Here is an 18,977-nt window from a genome sequence, read left to right on the forward strand (position 1 = left end):
TTTAAATAAATTCAGTCTGTAAATGGTATCTTTGGCTCTAGTTTTCTTTGTATTGTAAGTCAAAACTATGCTGCTAGTTATATGCACTACATATATATATCAATTTTCAGGTTACCACTCTCCTTTGAAATCTTGGCATTAAGCTTCAATTCCCCTAGTTGTGGATACTCTTTCTAAGACTCCCCACTAGGAATTTGACTACTTGGGCCTCTGGGGAAGAAAAAGCCTATGTATTTGTTTCCAGGAACAAACCATTCCAACGGAAACAATGGTTTTGCCAGATACTTTAGATTCTATCATTTATAGACCTGGCTATACTTTGTACAACCCTTCATCTTCAAATTGGCCCACCTATGAGGAGAAATTCTTTTGAAAGCCCTTCAGAGAATAATTACCTATAATCCTAAATGACTCGTTCCAGATTTTTACTCCTCTGAGCATTTGAAGCCCATTTACTTTCATTCTGTAATGGAGACAAAAAATAAATAAATAAAAACCTTTTCTGTGGAAACAGTTTCTCTAGAGGATGTAAATTACCCTTTTGACTTATCTGGACTTTTAAGTTGTGCAAATATTTCTCCACTATTCTGGCAAGCAGTGCTGAAGAACACTTCCAGAAAATCTTATGATTCCCACAGGTATGTGTGTCTTTGAATATATCCCATGATTTTCCCCTGACCAGGTCCTTATAGAAACACTCTTGCATTTCTGTTCAGTTGAAGTTTATCTTTCTAGAACATTCTTACAACCTGTTTCAGTACTTGAGTTTGTGCCTTTTCACTCAACCTTAGTATCAATTATCATAGTCAGCACAACATTTAATGTATATCTTAACTTTATTGAATAAGTATGCATTACATATAAATTGCAAGTCATTCTTGGTCCTGCAAAGAGACAGGTGTGTATTCCAAGGCAATATGAGAGCATGAATCCACAGTTCTACTGATAATGAAATACTTCTAAGTGTTTTGGCATGGGCACAATCTCTGTCAGTACCATTCAAGGCAGGCTTTGTTGTCACCTCTCCTTTCAGCTGAAGGATTCACAATATCCAGAATAAGCTTGTAAAGAACCTTTCTGTATCAGAGGTAGTTTTATGCCTGCATTATGCATCATAGAAGACATTTGATCAAAGGTTCCATAAAAGGGGCAGAAGAGATGAGCTAAGAATTGCAACCAATTATTTTTTCAAGCAAACTGGCCATAGAAGCAAAAGTATCAACCAAATTTTAGAATAGCCTGTTTAGCCATTTAACATCAAAGCATGCAGTAGCCTGTGCAGACAATAGCTTTTAGAGACAACCTTGAATTTGGCTTGAGCACCAAGGATGCACTTTAGAAAGTGGAAAGTATATTTATATGCAATGACTATTGTAGTGAGCTGAATGGTGGCTCCCCAAAGGTATGTCCATGTCCTAATTCCCAGAACCTGTGATGTTACTTTATTTAGAAAAAAAGGTTTTCACAAATGAAGTTAAAGATCTTGAGATTAGGAGATCATTGTGGATTAACCAAGTGGGCCCTAAAAGGCATCTCAAGTGTCCTTCTAAGAGAGAGGCAGAGGCAGATTAGATACACAGAGGGAAAAGTGATGTGAAGACAGAGCAGAGACTGATCTGAGCAGACCATCACAAGAAACTGGAAGAGGAAAGGAAGAGATTTTCCCCTAGAGCTTGCAGAGGGAGTATAGCCCTTCTAATACCTCAATTTTGGATTCTTTGCCTCCAAAACAATAAGAGAATAAATAGCTGTTGATTTAAGCTATAACATTTACAATAATTTGTAACAGCAGCCCCAGGAAACTAATACAGAATTTAGTACTGGAAAATAAGGTCCTGCTATATCAAATACCTAAAAATGTAGATGTGGCTTTGGAATTGAATAATAGGTAAAGGCTGGAAAAATTCTGATGCATGTGATAGAAAAAACACAGATTGCCTTAAATAAACTGTTGGTAAAAATATGAATGTTCAAGATTCTCCTGGTAAGGGCTTAGAAGGAACTGAGGAACATTTCATTGAAACTACAGGAAATGTGATCCTTGTTATATAGCAGCATAAGACTTATCTGAATTGTTTCCCATGGTTGTATGAAAAGTACATTTGAAGGTGATGAACTTTTTAAATATTTAGATGAGATTTCTAAGCCAAGCTTGGAGGTATGGTCTAGTTTCTTCTTGAGCTTATATTAAAATACACAAGGAAAGAGAGAAATTGAAGAACTATTAAGCAGAAAGAAACCACTACTTGGTGATTCAGGAAATTCTGAGCCTATTCAGATTGTAAAAGATGCTAACATTAGCAGATTCACTGTTAGCATAGTGTCCTTTGGAGATAAAGCCAAGCATGTGGCTAGATGATTTTTGGCTAGTGCTGGAGTAATTATGCATGGGTCCACTCAGCCATCTCAATAGAAGCCAGGAATAGAGATGGGGTTATCTGGCAAAGATCCATGAGGACTTTCTTGTATCATTATTGAATCGATGTGATATACACAGGAGGCTCACAGAGTTTTTTAGACTGTTATACCAGCAGAAACACTTTTAGGTTGGCCTGAAAGGGACAGAGATGTGACAAAATGAGATAAAGTTGTCAAGACTGCTAAACTTTTACAGGTAGCAAACAGGGTGATAAAACAGCAAATGTGTGCTACCCTTCAATGTAAATGATCACTTGTAGAGTAGAGCTGCAGGTACAGAGGCAGAGGCCCAAGCACGCAAGCAGAAGCAGAAATGAAAGCCATGGGCAGAGAGGGAGAGATTCAATCCATGGACCAAGAGTGCAGAACTACAGGCCTAAAGATTGCAGCCCTGACACAAGGAGGATTATTGTCAGGCTTTAAAACCTAAGGGGATTTTGCTGTTTGAATTTTGCAAATGATTGGGACAGGTGACTCCTTTCTACATTCCATTTTCTCCCTTTTGAAATACCAATGTCCACAACTATTCTCCAATGCCTGTCCTGCTATTGTATTTTGGAAGCAGATAACTTGTTTTCTTGTACTGGTCCATAGATGGAGAGGAATTTTGCCCCAGAAATTTTACCTACACCTGATTTAGATGATCTAGATGATGATATTTGGGACTTTTAAACTGATAATGTTTGGATGAAATTTTGAACTTAGATGATGCTGTAATGGGTTAGGCCTTGGGGAGAATGTTGAGGTGGAGTGAAAATATCTTGCATATGGGACGGACCTAAAACTGGGGATGGGGGACAGAGGGCAGACTACAGTGGGCCAAGGGTCGTCTCCAAAAAAAGGAATATTTGTAACACAATCCCCAGAACCTGTGAATGTTACCTTATTTGGAAAAAAGGTTTTACAGATGTAATTATGTTTAGGACCTTCAGATAAAATTATCCTGGATTATCTGAGTGGATCCTAAATGCCACCTAAGTGTGTCCTTATGAGAGCAAGGCAGAGGGAGATTAGGTGCACAGAGAAGGGAATATGAAAATGAAGCAGAGAGATGTGGCCATAACTCAAAGAATGCCAATAGGCACCACAAACTGTTAGAGGCAAGGAGAGATCTTCTTTTAGAGCCTCTGGAGGGAGCATGGTTTTTGGTTTTAGATATCTGGTCATCAGAACTATGAGAGTTAACACAACATCTGATGTGTTAAGCAACCAAGTTTGTGATAATTTGTTGTAGCAGCCAAAAGAAACTAATAAAACTAGTAAACATTTTAAGGGTTTTGTAATTTTTTAAATCATTCCAAAGGAAATCTTCATAAACTGGCGCTCCTCACAAGTAGTAGTAATAAATTCAACAAAACACTTTAGTATAATCCCGTGGTCCCCAATATTTTTGGCACTATAGACTGGTTTCATGGAAGACAAATTTTCCAAGGACAGGGTGGGGGGTGGGGAGGAAAGGACGCGGAGCTCAGGCGGTAATGCAAGTGAAGGCTTGCTCGCTCATCCGTGGTTCCTAACAGGCCACGGATGCTACTGGTATGTAGCCTGGTGATTGGGGACCCCTGGTATAATCTGTTTCATTACTAGAAACATCACTATGTACTTTTTTGGTGCTACTTTTTAAATCTTGACTGCAAATAGCTAGAGCAGGACCATTATAAATCTGTGAAGAAATTCCCTGAACTCAGTTATTGGAACTTCATGAAAGACCCTGAAAAGGCTTCATAATATTTGTGAGAAGCATGTGGGATTGCTCTAAATACAAATATATAATTTATCAATAATAGTACTTCACTTTTTCCACAAAATATAAAATAAGGCAAGTTCACACCTGGAAAAGGTGATGCATGTTAGTATTTTTACCTTGACCAGTTTGATAACATGGTATGGCAAATACTCCTTAATTTTAGTGAGGGTTAACCTTTCAAAATACCATTCTCCTACAGAATAAAAAGCTATGAAACGATTTAAAGAAGCCATACCATAAAGATTTCAGAAATGACTTTGTGAAGTAAAAAATACACACATTAAGTATTTACATAAAGTAGTCTACTATTTTATTTTATTGTTAAAAAACTGAGAAATTAATATGCCCCTTAAATTTGTATGTGCCTATGTGTGTCTCTTGAGATAAAACTGTAAAATCTCAGATACCATAATTATTTTTGATTTTTCTACTATAGCAGCTTCAGAGCTTTTAAAAGTATTTTTCCAAGTAAGAATGCACTAGAGGAAAAGGCAGCAGTTTTAATCATTATACATCAGTATAAAGGAAACTGGGAGCTATCGGTTACTTGTTTCCTTCATCTTAAGGGGTGATTTGCCAAGTCAGTCCTTTGTTCTTTCTGAATGTCTACAATGCTCTTTAGAGGAGAAATAAGATTCTCTATATTAGATATATACACATAAGAAATTTTTTACAATAATTGTCTGCATGAATTAATGTTAAAATTGCACTGCAGAGAAGTTATACCATCTTACTTCAATGCATATTTTAAAATAATAGACAATTTATGTGGCATTCTTATTCTCTCATTAATTTAAGAAAAACGTAGAGCCTATTTTCCTCCTAATGTTGTTTATGGCAGCATGATTTTAATTTGTTAATATAGGTAAGTATGATGACTGAAAAGTTCACTTAGTCACTGGGATGTGGAATTACTGTAACAGGAGATATAAATATATGCACATATATACACATACATACATTTTTCTTCTTCTTCAGACCACCAAGGCAGAATTGGAAAGGGGAGTAGAAAGATAAAACAATTGACCTTTCAGTTTTCTGCTGCCTCCTGCAGAGAGAAATCTTTTCCCTCTTAGGTCTTCTAGAATTCTATTCCCTGCTTTCAAGGGGGTCATGGGAGAAAGAAGTGACAGAGAGAAGAAAGAAATCACAGAGATTAGGAATCAATATTTACCTTTAAAAATTTAAATAAAGGTAATAGAATTTTCAGGTTCATCCTTAGCATAAACATTAAAATGTGAAGTTTTTCTCAAAAATAGCCATATAAAGTGTTTGTAGAAAGTAGGTATGTGCATAATTAGAAAACACTTCCTTAAATAAAATTTAAATTGTATTAACTGCTTCTGTTAAACTTTGGTTTAGTTTTAGCAATGGTAAGTGCCTGCAATATCATGCTAAAACTCTAGATTAATGATAAGTTTAATTTCAGCCAAAGCAGATGAATATATCAGCTTTCACTTGAGATAAGATTCTACATAACCTGATGGGGCTGAAGCAGTACTTTTTTGAGTTTCCATAATGGCTTCTCTTACAGAGTATGCAACATTAGTGCCTCTCCAGATCATTAACATGCACGGTTTCATTAGCCTTTTCACTTCCTGTGTAACAAGAATCAGAAACAGACATTGAGAAATTATTTCTTTCTATTCCTCTCTTCTCTTTTCTTTCTTTTTTGCGGGGCATGACCTGCAAATATGAGTAACATTGTAAATTTTGACAAACTGGATATTTCTGAAAGTCTTAGAACTCTTTAGTTTCTTACACTTTTCACCATCACCATCAGGTCACACACAATAACAAGTAATACACATCTTTACATTAAAAGAGAACACACATTTTATAACCTCAATAATTATGTTCATATTAGTCTAATTGTGTGAGGAGTCTTGCAGTAGCTTTACAAATGTAGGCTATGTCATACAGCTTAGCTTGATCTTTGCAGAAGTGCATATATTTCCTCTCCGTCCCTTGACTGCATGTTTTGTCCTTCTCAGAATGAGTGATGTTGTATACTTAAATATTTTTATATTCTTTGGCATCAGGAACTACTTAGATGAGATAGCTCCATTGTGGCGAGAGCGTGACCTTTCCAAAGGTACCCGTCTATTATCTGTAAGACAAAAAGAAAAAGAACCAAAAACATGGTGAGTTTTAGGTGTCAGCTATTACAAGATGTCAGGTCAATAGAGGGTTTCAAATAGTCATGAAAGAAATCACTTCCAATGAATATGTAAATAAGTAACAAGGAGCCCAGATCTGAGAATCTCACACTGCAGCTGCCAGGCTGAGTTCAGGAGTTCTGCAATCAGCACTGAATAGCTTTTCTTGGTAAGTGAAATCAGAGTGATACAAGAAATGGAAGAATTTTCTCAAGCACAGTCCCCTTGGAAATAGCAGGTGACAACAAAACTTCTTGGTAACTACTTCAATTCCCCATGAGTTTTCAATCTGTATATTGGCAACCTCTACAGGACACTAGCATGGCAGAGAAGAAAAGAGGTGTTTTTTATTTTTATTTTTACAATGATTGCAATAGGTGGCAATCAAATCAGCTACCGAGTCTTTGCCTGATTGTATGATGTAAACAAGTTCAATGCATTATACAGTCATAATAGGAATGAATAATGAATATGTCCCCTTCCCCTCAACCATCACAGGAAAAATTATCATTGTAGAGATAACTGTTGGCACAAAGCTTGGAAAGCAATTTTTTAAAGTATTAAAAGTTGCTGAAAATATTTTTAGCTTTAATAGGAAAAAAATTTACAGCTCTGCATTGAGATGATCACTATTATGTTATTATTACCTTTGTTTTATGCTCAGCTTAAACACAACTGATGTGGGTGAAAATCCCTTTCTGACAAAAGCATAATATACTTAGAGTCTCTATTTAGAATGAGAGCAGGTCCCTAGAAACAATGGCAACCACTTGCACTTACATAAATACTAACACTTCACACTCCTTAACTGGCTAATTCTCACAACATCCATACGAGGTAAGCCCATTTCATTCTATCCTACTATCTCTGCTTTACTGATGAAGGTTACAGGGAAAATCAATGATGGGGGATTATATTGCAAAGTTAATGCCTAAATGGCAGGCTTCTCTGTTCAGAAGTAAATGTTGGAGGCTCCCAAGCTACTATTCATTCCCTCCCTAAGATGATGATATGAAAGGAAGACACCTGTCTGTCCCATGAGAAGGGTGGACAGTGAGAAGTGCTAAGATTTTGTGATGGTGTCTTTTTCATCTGTGCTGGTATCTTGACTGGCTCCCAGTAATCTGTGGTCAGCACACAAAGCAAAGAAAGCTAACTGGCCTCCATGGTGTTGGACTCATTAACACCCTGGTGAGAGTGCACTGAACCAACAAGCTATAAACTTAAAGTGCCTTAGCTGCAATAATATCATTGAGGAGAGAATGAAAGAGGCATTTTCTCTTTCCAGAGATATATCTGAGTGATAGATTATTTGGGTATCCTTTTAAAGATACTATTTTAAAGATCCAATATTTAGTTTGTGATATGAATCACAATTCAGCTAAAATGTGAAGATAACATTCTTAGATAAAGGGCTTATTACTTAGATGACACTGGTTTGCATATGGTATGGTTTGGAACTTCTTATAAAACATTTAAAAGTGAGGTTATAATAGAACACTTACCATTGCATTGCTGCTTGTAAGAATTCAGTGTTAATGCTATCAGATTTGAGAATGATGGTAAAAATCACTGAGGAGTGTCCCAGCTCATAAAGAGGCTTGCACCTTGGTGGTCTTACACATTAAAGTAAAACTGGTATTCACACTCACTGCCCATTAAATGATATGATGTTAAGGGTTTATGTCAATCTGCAACTAGTTGGTAGCATTTGGTGTAAGAAAATAAACTCTCAGGTCAAAATGGACTGAGGAAAGGATACTGAAGCTTTTGAAAGGCAAGATAAACACTGGTTCAGGGTCAAAACTCAGCTCTTGTCATACACAAAAATGAAATATTCTTTATTTCCTCCCTTCCTTCCTCCTTTTCATTCTTCCTTCTTCTCTCTCTTCTAATTTTTTGGTACCTAATCAGTCCCCTATGTTTAATTCTGTAAAAGTCACCATTTAATGTTTTTAAAATATCAAGCTACAAACTTGTTTATGAAAAAATGCCATTAGAAACAATGACAGCAATGACTGATCTGAATTTTGTGATTTATTTACAATTCTCTGTATTTACATTAAAAATATTTTGGTAGAATATATATATTTATTCTCTAGACTTGTATGGATCAGGCTACAGTGTAAGTTAGAAGATAATATGTTATATGTAGATATAACAAATACATATTCATCTCTCTTCACATTATAATAGCTTACAATCTCCTGATGATAATATTTCATGCTTGGATTCACGTCTTCTTTGAAGCAGAGATTGAGAATCATTCACTTTTTTAAATAAAAACTTCTATATGTATAGTATTAAATATTAATGCATAAAAATCAGTGGTCTGACCCTCATAAGGTGAGGGTACAAAGTTAGCATTACATTATGATAAAGAAGGACATGTTAGATATTATTGCTGGGAGAGCTAATGGAATGATTTTGGTGATTGCATTTCCATTCTGGAACACAGGTGGAAGAAACAGGTGTGCATGTGATATGATTGGAGAGCTTCAGGAGACCCAGAATGAACCAAATTAACTTTCTAACCTGTGTGATTCTCCCAACACTACTGATACTAGAGTAGTTTACATGGTGAACACAGCAGCCTGTCCTCTAAAAAGTCAATAGTTTAAAACATTGTGTATTTACCTGAGATGATATGAAGGGCTTTGTTAGTGGTTATCCTTTCCAATATGCCTGTTGTGTTTTTGGATATCAAAGAGAGGAAGATGGGGGAAGCATCTGTGTGGTTTTGTATGCTTGTTGGAGATACTGTGCAAAACCATTTCCTTAGAGGATGGGAAATGTGATTTGCCATCATCTTCCTCTACTTCCATTTTACTAGTTTATGAGGTGACATATTACAGTGAATAAGAAAGCCTAGAGAATCTAGTATATCCTCATAGCATAGGAATTCATCAAGGCATTCTATTGTTTGTAAACACAATTAATGTAGCACTAAAGCCTGAGATGTTAGTCCCAAAATTTAGCTTCCAAATCCATTACAGTTTGGGTGTGTATATGCTAACAGATTCTCTTTGATCATCAAATGCTTTTCTTTATAAAATATGCCTCCTGTGAAGGTGAAAGGATTCTTCTGTTACAGAGGGTGGCCTGGTCACAGCATGAGCTTAAAAGAGTAATGTAGTCATATGAAAATGTGCATTCTCTGGAGGAAGGATGGCTCAAATTAAAACAATATTCCAATCTGTCACCAAGAGACTATAAATACATGGTTTAGCTCTAACATGCTTCTGCATATTCTGAATATCAGGTTAACCAACTCATACCAATGTGAGGGCTTCCCCACGGCCTTAAGAGCAAGAAGCTTTATGTCATTTCTGAGCATACATTGATTTGACATTCATCTCAAAATCTTCCCAACCGAGTCCTACAGGGAATGAATTAAACCCATTATTGTAATGTTTTAAAATTCATTTGTGCAATCATCTATTTAGCAACTATATATAAAGCACATCATCCATGGAATACCTGAATGTCACAAAGTTTCAGATCCATAGCTAAAGCTACACCACTAATTTCCTTCTTACTGAAAACTTTGTCAAATGCAATAACTGAAGAATTAGCATATCATAGGTAAGGCTGAAACCAAACTTGATGTGAGATAGACTGAAGGACTCAAGTCTGTGGTGTGTAACCTGGAAATGGGCAATTAATCCTCTAGAAAAGTCCGTGTATGCCAACCATACAAAGCTGCATCTTGTGTATTGCATGAGTAAGTCACGTTAAAACTGAAAAACTATGATTAAAAAGGCCATGTCCATTAGTCATTTTCCCCAGGTTAGGTGTCCATCTGTCATCTACAGAAGAATTGTTTCTTTCCTGGTGCTTCATAGGCATGTAGTTGTATATCAAATGGCAACCTAACATAATGTATTATACACTCCCAGTAGGGAAACATAAAAAAGGTGTGCCTGGTATATACTGCACATTGGATTACCAATATTCCATTTTAATGCAAATTAGTTGGCCAGAAAACAAAGTAAAAGAAAGTCTCTGTAATTTACTGTGAGCTCTGTGTTCTCCAAAACTTTTCAAAATGAGGTGACCACCAATGGGTAAGGCATTATATTCAGCATACTGAGCAAATAGAGGACTGGGTTTACTGAGTTTAGACTAAGAAAACCAAGATAATTTTAGATTGTTTCAGGAAATGTATAGTGAGTAGCTGTTTGCATTCCAAACACTGATAAAGATAATTCTATCTCTTAATTATAAAATAACCAATTTTATTTTATTTTACTTTTTATTGTTGTTCAATTACAGTTGTCCCTATTTTTCCCCTATTAATCACCTCCACCCTACCCACCCTCAACCCCCACATTCAATCCTCCCCCAACTGCACTGTCTTTGTCAATGGTTCTTTTATATGTGTTCCTTGATGACCTTTCCCCTTCTTTGCCTCATTATCTCCTCCTCCCGCTCTCGTTACTGTCAGATTGTTCTTTATTTCCATAACTCTGGTTGTATTTTGCTTGCTTGTTTTGTTGATTAGGTTCCACACATAGGTGAGATCATATGGTATTTCTTTCACCACATGGCTTATTTCACCAGCATAATGCTCTCTAGTTCCATCCATGCTGCCATGAAGGGTAGGAGCTCCTTCTTTCTTTTTGCTGCATAGTATTCCATTGTGTAAATGTACCACAGTTTTTTGACCCACTCATTTACTAATGGGCACTTAAGCTACTTCCAACACTTGGCTATTGTGAATTGTGCTGCTATGGATATTGGGGTGCATAGATTCTCTTGAATTGGTGTTTCAGGGTTCTTAGGGTATAATCCCAGCAGTGGAATTGCTGGGTCAAAAGTGGTTCCATTGTTAGTTTTCTGAGGAAACTCCATACTGTTTTCCACAGGGGCTGCACCAGTCTGCATTCCCACCAATAGTGCACTAGGGTTTCCTTTTCTCTACAGCCTCACCATCACTTGTTGTTTGATTTGTTTATGATGGCCATTCTGACTGGTGTGAAGTGGTATCTCATTGTGGTTTTAATTTGCATCTCTCTGATGGCTAGTGATGCTGAGCATCCTTTCATATGTCTCTGGGCTCTCTATATGTCCTCCTTGGAGAAGTGTCTCTTTAGGTCCTTTGCCCAATTTTTAATTGGATTCTTTGTCTTCCTAGAGTGTAGTCATGTAAGTTCTTTATATATTTTGGAGAAAACATGATTTTTAATGGCCACTTTCCTTTATATTATATAAACAAACCACAATTTGATTAACCATATCTCTACTGTTGGACATTTAAGTTGCTTCCATTTTTTCTATTATAAAAAACCTCACAATGAATATCCTTATAGTTTTATCTTTATATATACCATGTGTGGAAGTGTTATGTAGGATAGATAGTAAACCAAGGCAGATAGGAGGGAGACATCTCACTCACTAACTCAGCAGTCCTGAGCCTGGTCCAATAATGTCACCAGGTGTTCCAACATCGCAAGGAACACTATGTTAGTATGGGAGGAGGGAAGCCCTTGAAATTCTATATGTCATGTCTGCTATCTGGGAAAGAAAGCCTTAAAATTGTGTATTCATCTCAAGGCCTGGAAAGGTGAAAAGGAGGGGGTTCACAGTGCCTAAATAAGAAGCCCATAAAACAACTTTGGTTAATTGTCTTCCTCTGGTTACTATCTGTTTTATGAGGGAGCCCCTAATGCTTACAGAAAGAGCCCATAAATAACTTTGGGTAACTGACCCAACTTTAATTAACTGTCCCATCATGTATCTGTTTTACAGCAAGATGAACAAATGTAATCTGGAGCAACATAAGGAACTGGGCTAACAGACCCCTACACATACCTACATTTGGGCAGTTACGTCTCCCCGAGAAAACTGGCACCACCTTTACCAGCCAATCAGTATGTAACTTCTTCACCTCCATTGTGCCAACTATGTAAGTCCTCAGAACAAAGGGCCTGATGCTCTTGCCACTCCTGTCCTTGCATTCTGCCACCCTTACCTTGCCATGCCCTTAACCTATGCCTTTCACTTCCCACCTTGGCAAGGCCCATTCTCTTCCATGAGAACATGTCACTAATAAACCCTGCTTGCACTTTAATAGACTTGCTGATCTGTAATTCTTCATTGCATTGGCAAGAAGAACTAGGTTTCTCCTGTAACAGAACTAGCATCGTTAAATATGCAAAATTAAGTCTTTCTGTAGCTAGAGATATCTGATACACATTCAACTATATCTCTTTTTCTTCCAGGTTTGCTTTTTTTAGATTCAATTATTTAAATGATTTAGAATTTACTTTGCTGTGCCATGTCAGATAGGTTCCCACATTGCTTGCTTGAATTTTTTTCTTGCAAAGAGGAAATGGGTGGTCCCAGCACTATTTGTTGAATAATCATGAATTTCTACAGTGACTCATGATACCTCTTTTATCATAAATTATCTATACTAAGGTACATTTCTGTTACATTGACCTAAGTAGTTTTCTGACTATTTTGCTGCCAGTACCTTCTGGCTGTATTATTTTAGCCTCATAATATGTTTTAATACTCAGTGGAGATAATACTCCATAATTTATATTTTCATTTCAAACATGTACTTTTAGGGCACACTTTGGATCTTTATATCATGCTTTCATCACAAAAAATCCTGAAAAAGAAAAAGTACAGTTTGAAAACAAACTCAATGTGTACTAACTAGGCTCTCCCTAGCAAGGCTAGGCAGGTGTCTATTCCTGAGTGCCAATGAGTCAAGTGACTCTAACGTCTCAAATTATGTTTTTTTTTTTTTAATTCTCACCCAAGGATATGTTCATTAATTTTAGAGAGAGATGGGGTAGGGCCCTCTCCCAAGAGGAAGAAGGAGAGAAACATAGATGTGAGAGATAAATATGGATCAGATGCCTTCTGCATGTGCCCTGACCAGGGATGAAAGCCTAACCCACATATGTGCCATGACTGGGGATTGAACCGTCAACCTTATGGTTTATGGGACAGCACTCCAATTAACTGAGCAACCAAGCCAGGAGCCTAATGATGTCTTTAACAGTTCTCCTCAGGTTTCTCATTTTCTCAGAAGATTTTAAAAAGCCTCTTTCTTTGCATTCTGATCATGTTTTCTACTGTCTGACCACTCTTCTTCTGGAAATACAGCAGAGACCAGCACTAAAAAAAAGAATATAACCAAATCTATGTAGAGATTTTATAATACTCTTATTCTCATTATTTTTGCCTTGTCAAAAATATAAATAATTGGAATTAAATGTATAGTTTGTTGGCTGTTGATAATAAAGTCTAGTGTTTCTAGATTGTAAATCTAATTTTCTGATATGTTTTCTATGTTTTTACAAAATTGGCTTCCACTAGAAACCAGAAATATTAATCTATATCAAACACATTATTTGATTCCAACAGAACTGCATACAAGGGTACTATGAAAAATGCATGTCTAGAAGTCAGTCAAATACCTCCACCTAACAAATACTTCTAGCCTTTTTCTAATTTCAATGAAATTCTTCAAACTAGAAACAGACCATATTGTATAATCTATCTTTTATTACATGCAAATAAATCCACGCAAAGTAAATAGAAACCCAGATTACCATGGTAGTTCAGCTTGGAAGAAGACATGAAAGTATTTTAACGAGGATGGTAATGAAAAGCAATAATGTTAAAGTAATGCAGAAGCTACCGTGACTGTAGACACACAGATCCCATTAACTATAATTGGAGTTAAGCACATGTAATGATAACAAAATAGACCCCTAAATGTCTTTCTAATTGGAAAATAAGCAAATATCTTCTAGGAAATGGTGTGCTTTTGTGTGGAATACAATGTGCTTATTGAAATGCACAAATTATTTTCATATTGATATTGCTCAGCGTATGATGTTGGTATTTTTCCTATGCTTAGGGATATAGATCTGCTAGAGGTAATATCTGTACAAAGAATGCCTTTCCTTTTCTCATCTTAATGCTCAGCATTCATTATGTTATTAGAAGAAAATCCTCAATAGTTGCAATGAATTTATTAATTCAGTAGCTTGCTATCAGCATGAAATTCTGCTGTGCTAGGGGAAAATCAAATTATATTTTATAAAACTACAGTAGTGAGATTAAATCACTTTTCTATATTTCACTTTCTTCTTATCCTCTCTGTCAGGTAGTAACCGTACTCTCTATCTCTACTATGAACCTCATATTTTGCACAATATCAAGTCTTATATAATATAAAGGTACATTATTAAACAAACTCAATTACAGCAACTTTAGGAAGACTGAAATATGTGATAAAAGTACAACTACATAGTATAACAATGATATTACTTCAAGGCATTAACTTAATCCATATTAAGCTACAAATGTAGAAAATATGCAATACTTTATCATAAACATGATATTTTCATGACATGTACAATCAACCTCTTGGGATTTTCAATGACTAGCATATACATAATTGGTAACTTGAGAATTTCAAAGCATTTTACAAAAGTAGGACTCAAACAAAAACTAAAATCAGTATACTGTTCAGTATTTCAAATGCTATAGACCTTGCTGTTAATTATCTTGGACACAATGTCAAAGCCAGTGAATAGATTTTTAAAAAAATGTCCTTGGTTTTGTATATTAGCCATGCATTATGTTTGCTTCTATACCAGGAAATGCAATTGGGTCCTAAGATAATTTTTTTCTCTATGAGTTTGAAAGTTTAATGACAATGCCTGCACATCTGGAAAATATGGAAAAAGCAACAAATAAAAATATGCAGAATATTAGAAAATAGTTGGAAAAGTTGCCAAGTAAATTATATATGTGTAACTTACACTACAGAGAAAACCAACAGATAAGCCATACAAACTATAGCAGAGACTCTCAGATGTCAATCACAGCAGATTACATATAATAGTTTCTCAAAAACTGTCTGTTGATTAATCATCAAATCATTAGCAACAAATCAGGAACTGATCCTCCACTCACATTCTGCTATACTGTTTACACACAGAAAATATATTCTGTCATTAATCTAAGGAAAGGAAAGGAAACCCATACTTCCTTTCTCCCTCCTTCCCTTACACCCTTTCATCCACCCACAAATTTTAATGGATAAAGTATCTACAGTGTACCATAACAGGCATCCTCATAAATTGTTAGGGAGAAAAGCATAAATGTACAAACAACTATAACACAAAACTATATGTGTCATAGGATCTATTACAGTCTAAGTATAATGGGGGTTCAGAACAGAGAAAAATCATATCCCTTGAGTTCAGGAGCTGAGGTTCAGGAAGAATGTTACCCTAATTAGACCTTAAAGGATAAGTGGATCTAGTCAAGATGGTGGCATAGGCAGACATGGTTTACCTCTTTGCACAACCACATCAAAATTACAACTAAATTCTAAAACAACCATCACTAAGAACTATCAGAAATCAAGTTGAATGGAAGTCTGACAACTATGGAATTAAAGAAACCACATCCATCCAGACTGGTAGGAGGTGTGCAGATTTGGAATGGGCTCATCCCACATCCACATGTGGTGGATAAAATTTGAAAGGGATATCTCAGGAGTGTGGCGTCTCAGATCCATATCAGGTCCCCTCAACAGCCCAGGGTTCCAGTGCCAGGAAAATAAGCCCCCACAACCTCTGGCTGCAAAAACCAGTGGAGATTGAGTTGGTGGAAGAAACTTCTGGAACCCCAAGCAGTTCCTCTTAAAGACTCCACACATGGACTCACCTATTCAGCCTCACTCCCTCTGAGCTACAGCACCGGGATAGCAGCTTAAAAGGCACCAGTTGTTCACAGGGAGAAACTGAAGTGTTTGCCATCAAAGCAAGGTGTGGCCATTGTCCCTTTTCTAAATCTTCCCTGCACAGACCTGGCAAGCTGGTGCCATATCTGAGACTCCATCAACCTGGCTACCACTCTTTGACCTGCCTTGGAGATTCTCAGGGACTCAACCCCACACAACTTATGGGTCCACCCAAACTGGTTTTCCATATGAATGGTTTGTCTTGGCTAATGCTGCAGATTTCCTAGGTCCTATGAAACAAGCAACAGCTGGCTTCAGTGAGCTCCAGGCTGGGCACTAGCAGTATCCAACCTAGATTCACAGCTTGGTTTCACCTGGGAATCTTCAAGCACAGCACAAGTAGCAGTCATTGCTGATTGCTTTATACCCAGGCAGGGTTGCCCTGGGAAAATACAGGTCGGGACTGACCTTGGCCTACACCACCAGGTAAACCCCAGGGCCAGTGCACCCAGTGGACAGCTACAGATAATGTCGGAGCACCATCACCCTACCCCTGCACAGCCGATACTCCACAGAGGGAGGAGGTAGGTGGTCAGTATTCATAGCCAATCCTTGCAGCTGACTGGCCTGGGTAAATCCCTCACATGGACCTGCCAGTAGGAACCAAGGCTCAACTACAAGAGGAGGGCATACCAAGCCCACATGAAGGGTGCACCTTGAGTACCCAGTTTGGGAGATAGGGGAGGCTGTGCCACTGGACCCTACAAGACACCTACTACATTAGGCCACATGACTAAGACACAAAGTCGTAGCAGCTCTACCTAATACATAGAAACAAACACAGGGAGGCTGCCAAAAGGGGAGACAAAAAAACATGGCCCAAATGAAAGAGTATATCAAAACTCCAGAAAAAGAGATAAACAAAATGGAAATAAGCTATCTATCAGATGCAGCATTCAAAACACTGTTTATAAAGATGCTCAAGGAAATTAGTGAGAACCTCAGCAGCACAAAAAAGATCTAGTCAGAAATTAATGATTCACTAATTGAAATAAAGAACAATTTTCAGGGGAACAACAGTAGAGTGGATGAAGGCCTGAGAATCAAATCAATGATGTGGAATACAAGGATGCAAAAACCAACCAATCAGACAAAGAAGAAAAAGGAATCCAAAAAAACGAGGGTAGTATAAGTACCCTCTGGAACAACTGCAGCAGGTCCAACATTCACATCATAAAGGTGCCAAAACAAGAGAAAGAGAAAGACATTGTAAATATACTTGAAAAAAAAATAGTGAAAGAAAACTTCCCTAATTTGGTGAAGGAAATAGACATGCAAGTCCAGGAAGCACAGAGTCCCAAAAAAGATGGATGCAAAGAAGCCCACTCCAAGACACATCATAACTAAAATGCCAAAGGTTAAATAGAAAGAGAGAATCTTAAAGGCAGCAAAAGGAAAAATGTTAGTTACCTACAGGGGAGTTCCCATAAGACTGTCAGCCAATTTCTCAAAAGAAGCTTTGAAGGCTAGAAGGGAATTCCTTCAAAAGTCATGAAGCAGGCAACTACAGCCAAGATTGCTCTACCCAGAAAAGCTATCACTTAGAATTGAAGGGCTAATAAAGAGCTTGCAGACGAGATAAAACTAAAGCAGTTTGGCATCACCAAACAATTATTATATGAAATGTTAAAGAGATTTACGTAAGAAAAAGATAAAAAATATGAATAAAATGGCAAAATCTATCAACAACTGAATATAAAAAAAAAACTAAGCAAACAAGAACCCAAAGGACCAGAACACAGAAATGTACCACTGGCTGTGATTTTGAGGAAAGAAGATATTAATCTACAAGCTACAATGTACAAGCCTATAAACAGGTGTTTCCTATTAACAGTGTTCCCCATGCTATTTAATTATTTAACAAGTTATTTGGATAAAGGCGAACTGTATGGTTAATATCACAGGCACATTAGCAGATACCAGAGCCATTGTTTTAAACTATAAACAGTCTCTTAATGTAAAAGCCAGTCAGCAGTTGTTTTAAATATGGGTAATTAGGATAGAGTTAAAACACAGTTTCTCAATGTCGTATTAATAACTGGCAGAAGTTGTTTTGTAATTTTCTAATTACAAAGTTATTAATGCAATCTGTGTACAATGTGAATGCAGGCCAAGCCTATACATGAATACTTAAATAATGACCACTTGATAGCAACTTACCTATCATATACATCTCAAAGAATCTTTCCTGGTTTCTAAGTCTACCGGAACAATGTCAATCCTCACATAATTAGACAAATTTATAACTGTGAATGGGAGTACATTGATTTTTACAGCATTTTTATACTATTGAAAGTTGTAAATAACCTATATGTCCATCATGAAATTATATTGTAAAAGATGGAACCCATGTGCACTAGGATACAATGCAGCCATACTGAATTATTATATAGATCTACATGTACTTGACATTAAGAGATCCACATTATAAAGTGGAAAAGGCGGATTACAAAAGAATATATCATATTGTCATTTTTTAAATATAACTTTTAGAAGTTTGTAAGGATATATACCAATAACAATAGTAGTTATCTCAGAGTGGTAGGGTCATATTTTTTTCTCTTATATTTTTCCATGTTTGAATTTTTGGCATTGAGCATGATTCATTTGGCAAATTAGAAAAACAACCTAGTAAGATGGAAATTTTTCTGTCTTCAGATAAAAAGCACTTACTTCTCTCAACTTAATAAAAGAACATTCTAGGATTCAATCATCTGAATTAAGTTGATTATACCATCACCTACTACACAATAAATGGAAAGTAAAAAAAAAAATAGACAAAAAGCAGGTACCATTTTTGGCCCTGCTGAAATAAGGGCCATAGTATGTACCCTCATCAGAAAGTAATGGCTTACAGTAGCCTCTCTTGAAC

The 18,977-nt window shown here is 36.6% G+C and overlaps 1 protein-coding gene across 4 annotated transcripts in view; it reads right to left on the reverse strand.

Moving 5' to 3' along the window:
* Positions 1-817: 817 nt before the first annotated feature.
* The window catches only part of DIAPH2 (diaphanous related formin 2), a 914,500-nt gene continuing 896,340 nt past the window's right edge, over positions 818-18,977 (reverse strand). For all 4 annotated transcript variants that reach the window (XM_028522433.2, XM_036016530.1, XM_028522432.2 and 1 more), the window contains one exon: positions 818-6,275. In XM_028522433.2, the coding sequence (XP_028378234.1) occupies positions 6,211-6,275 (65 nt within the window). In that variant the 3' untranslated portion in view covers positions 818-6,210. The remainder of the gene's footprint in view (positions 6,276-18,977) is intronic.

This window comes from Phyllostomus discolor, chromosome X (genome assembly GCF_004126475.2).
Source record: "Phyllostomus discolor isolate MPI-MPIP mPhyDis1 chromosome X, mPhyDis1.pri.v3, whole genome shotgun sequence".
Taxonomy (NCBI): domain Eukaryota; kingdom Metazoa; phylum Chordata; class Mammalia; order Chiroptera; family Phyllostomidae; genus Phyllostomus; species Phyllostomus discolor.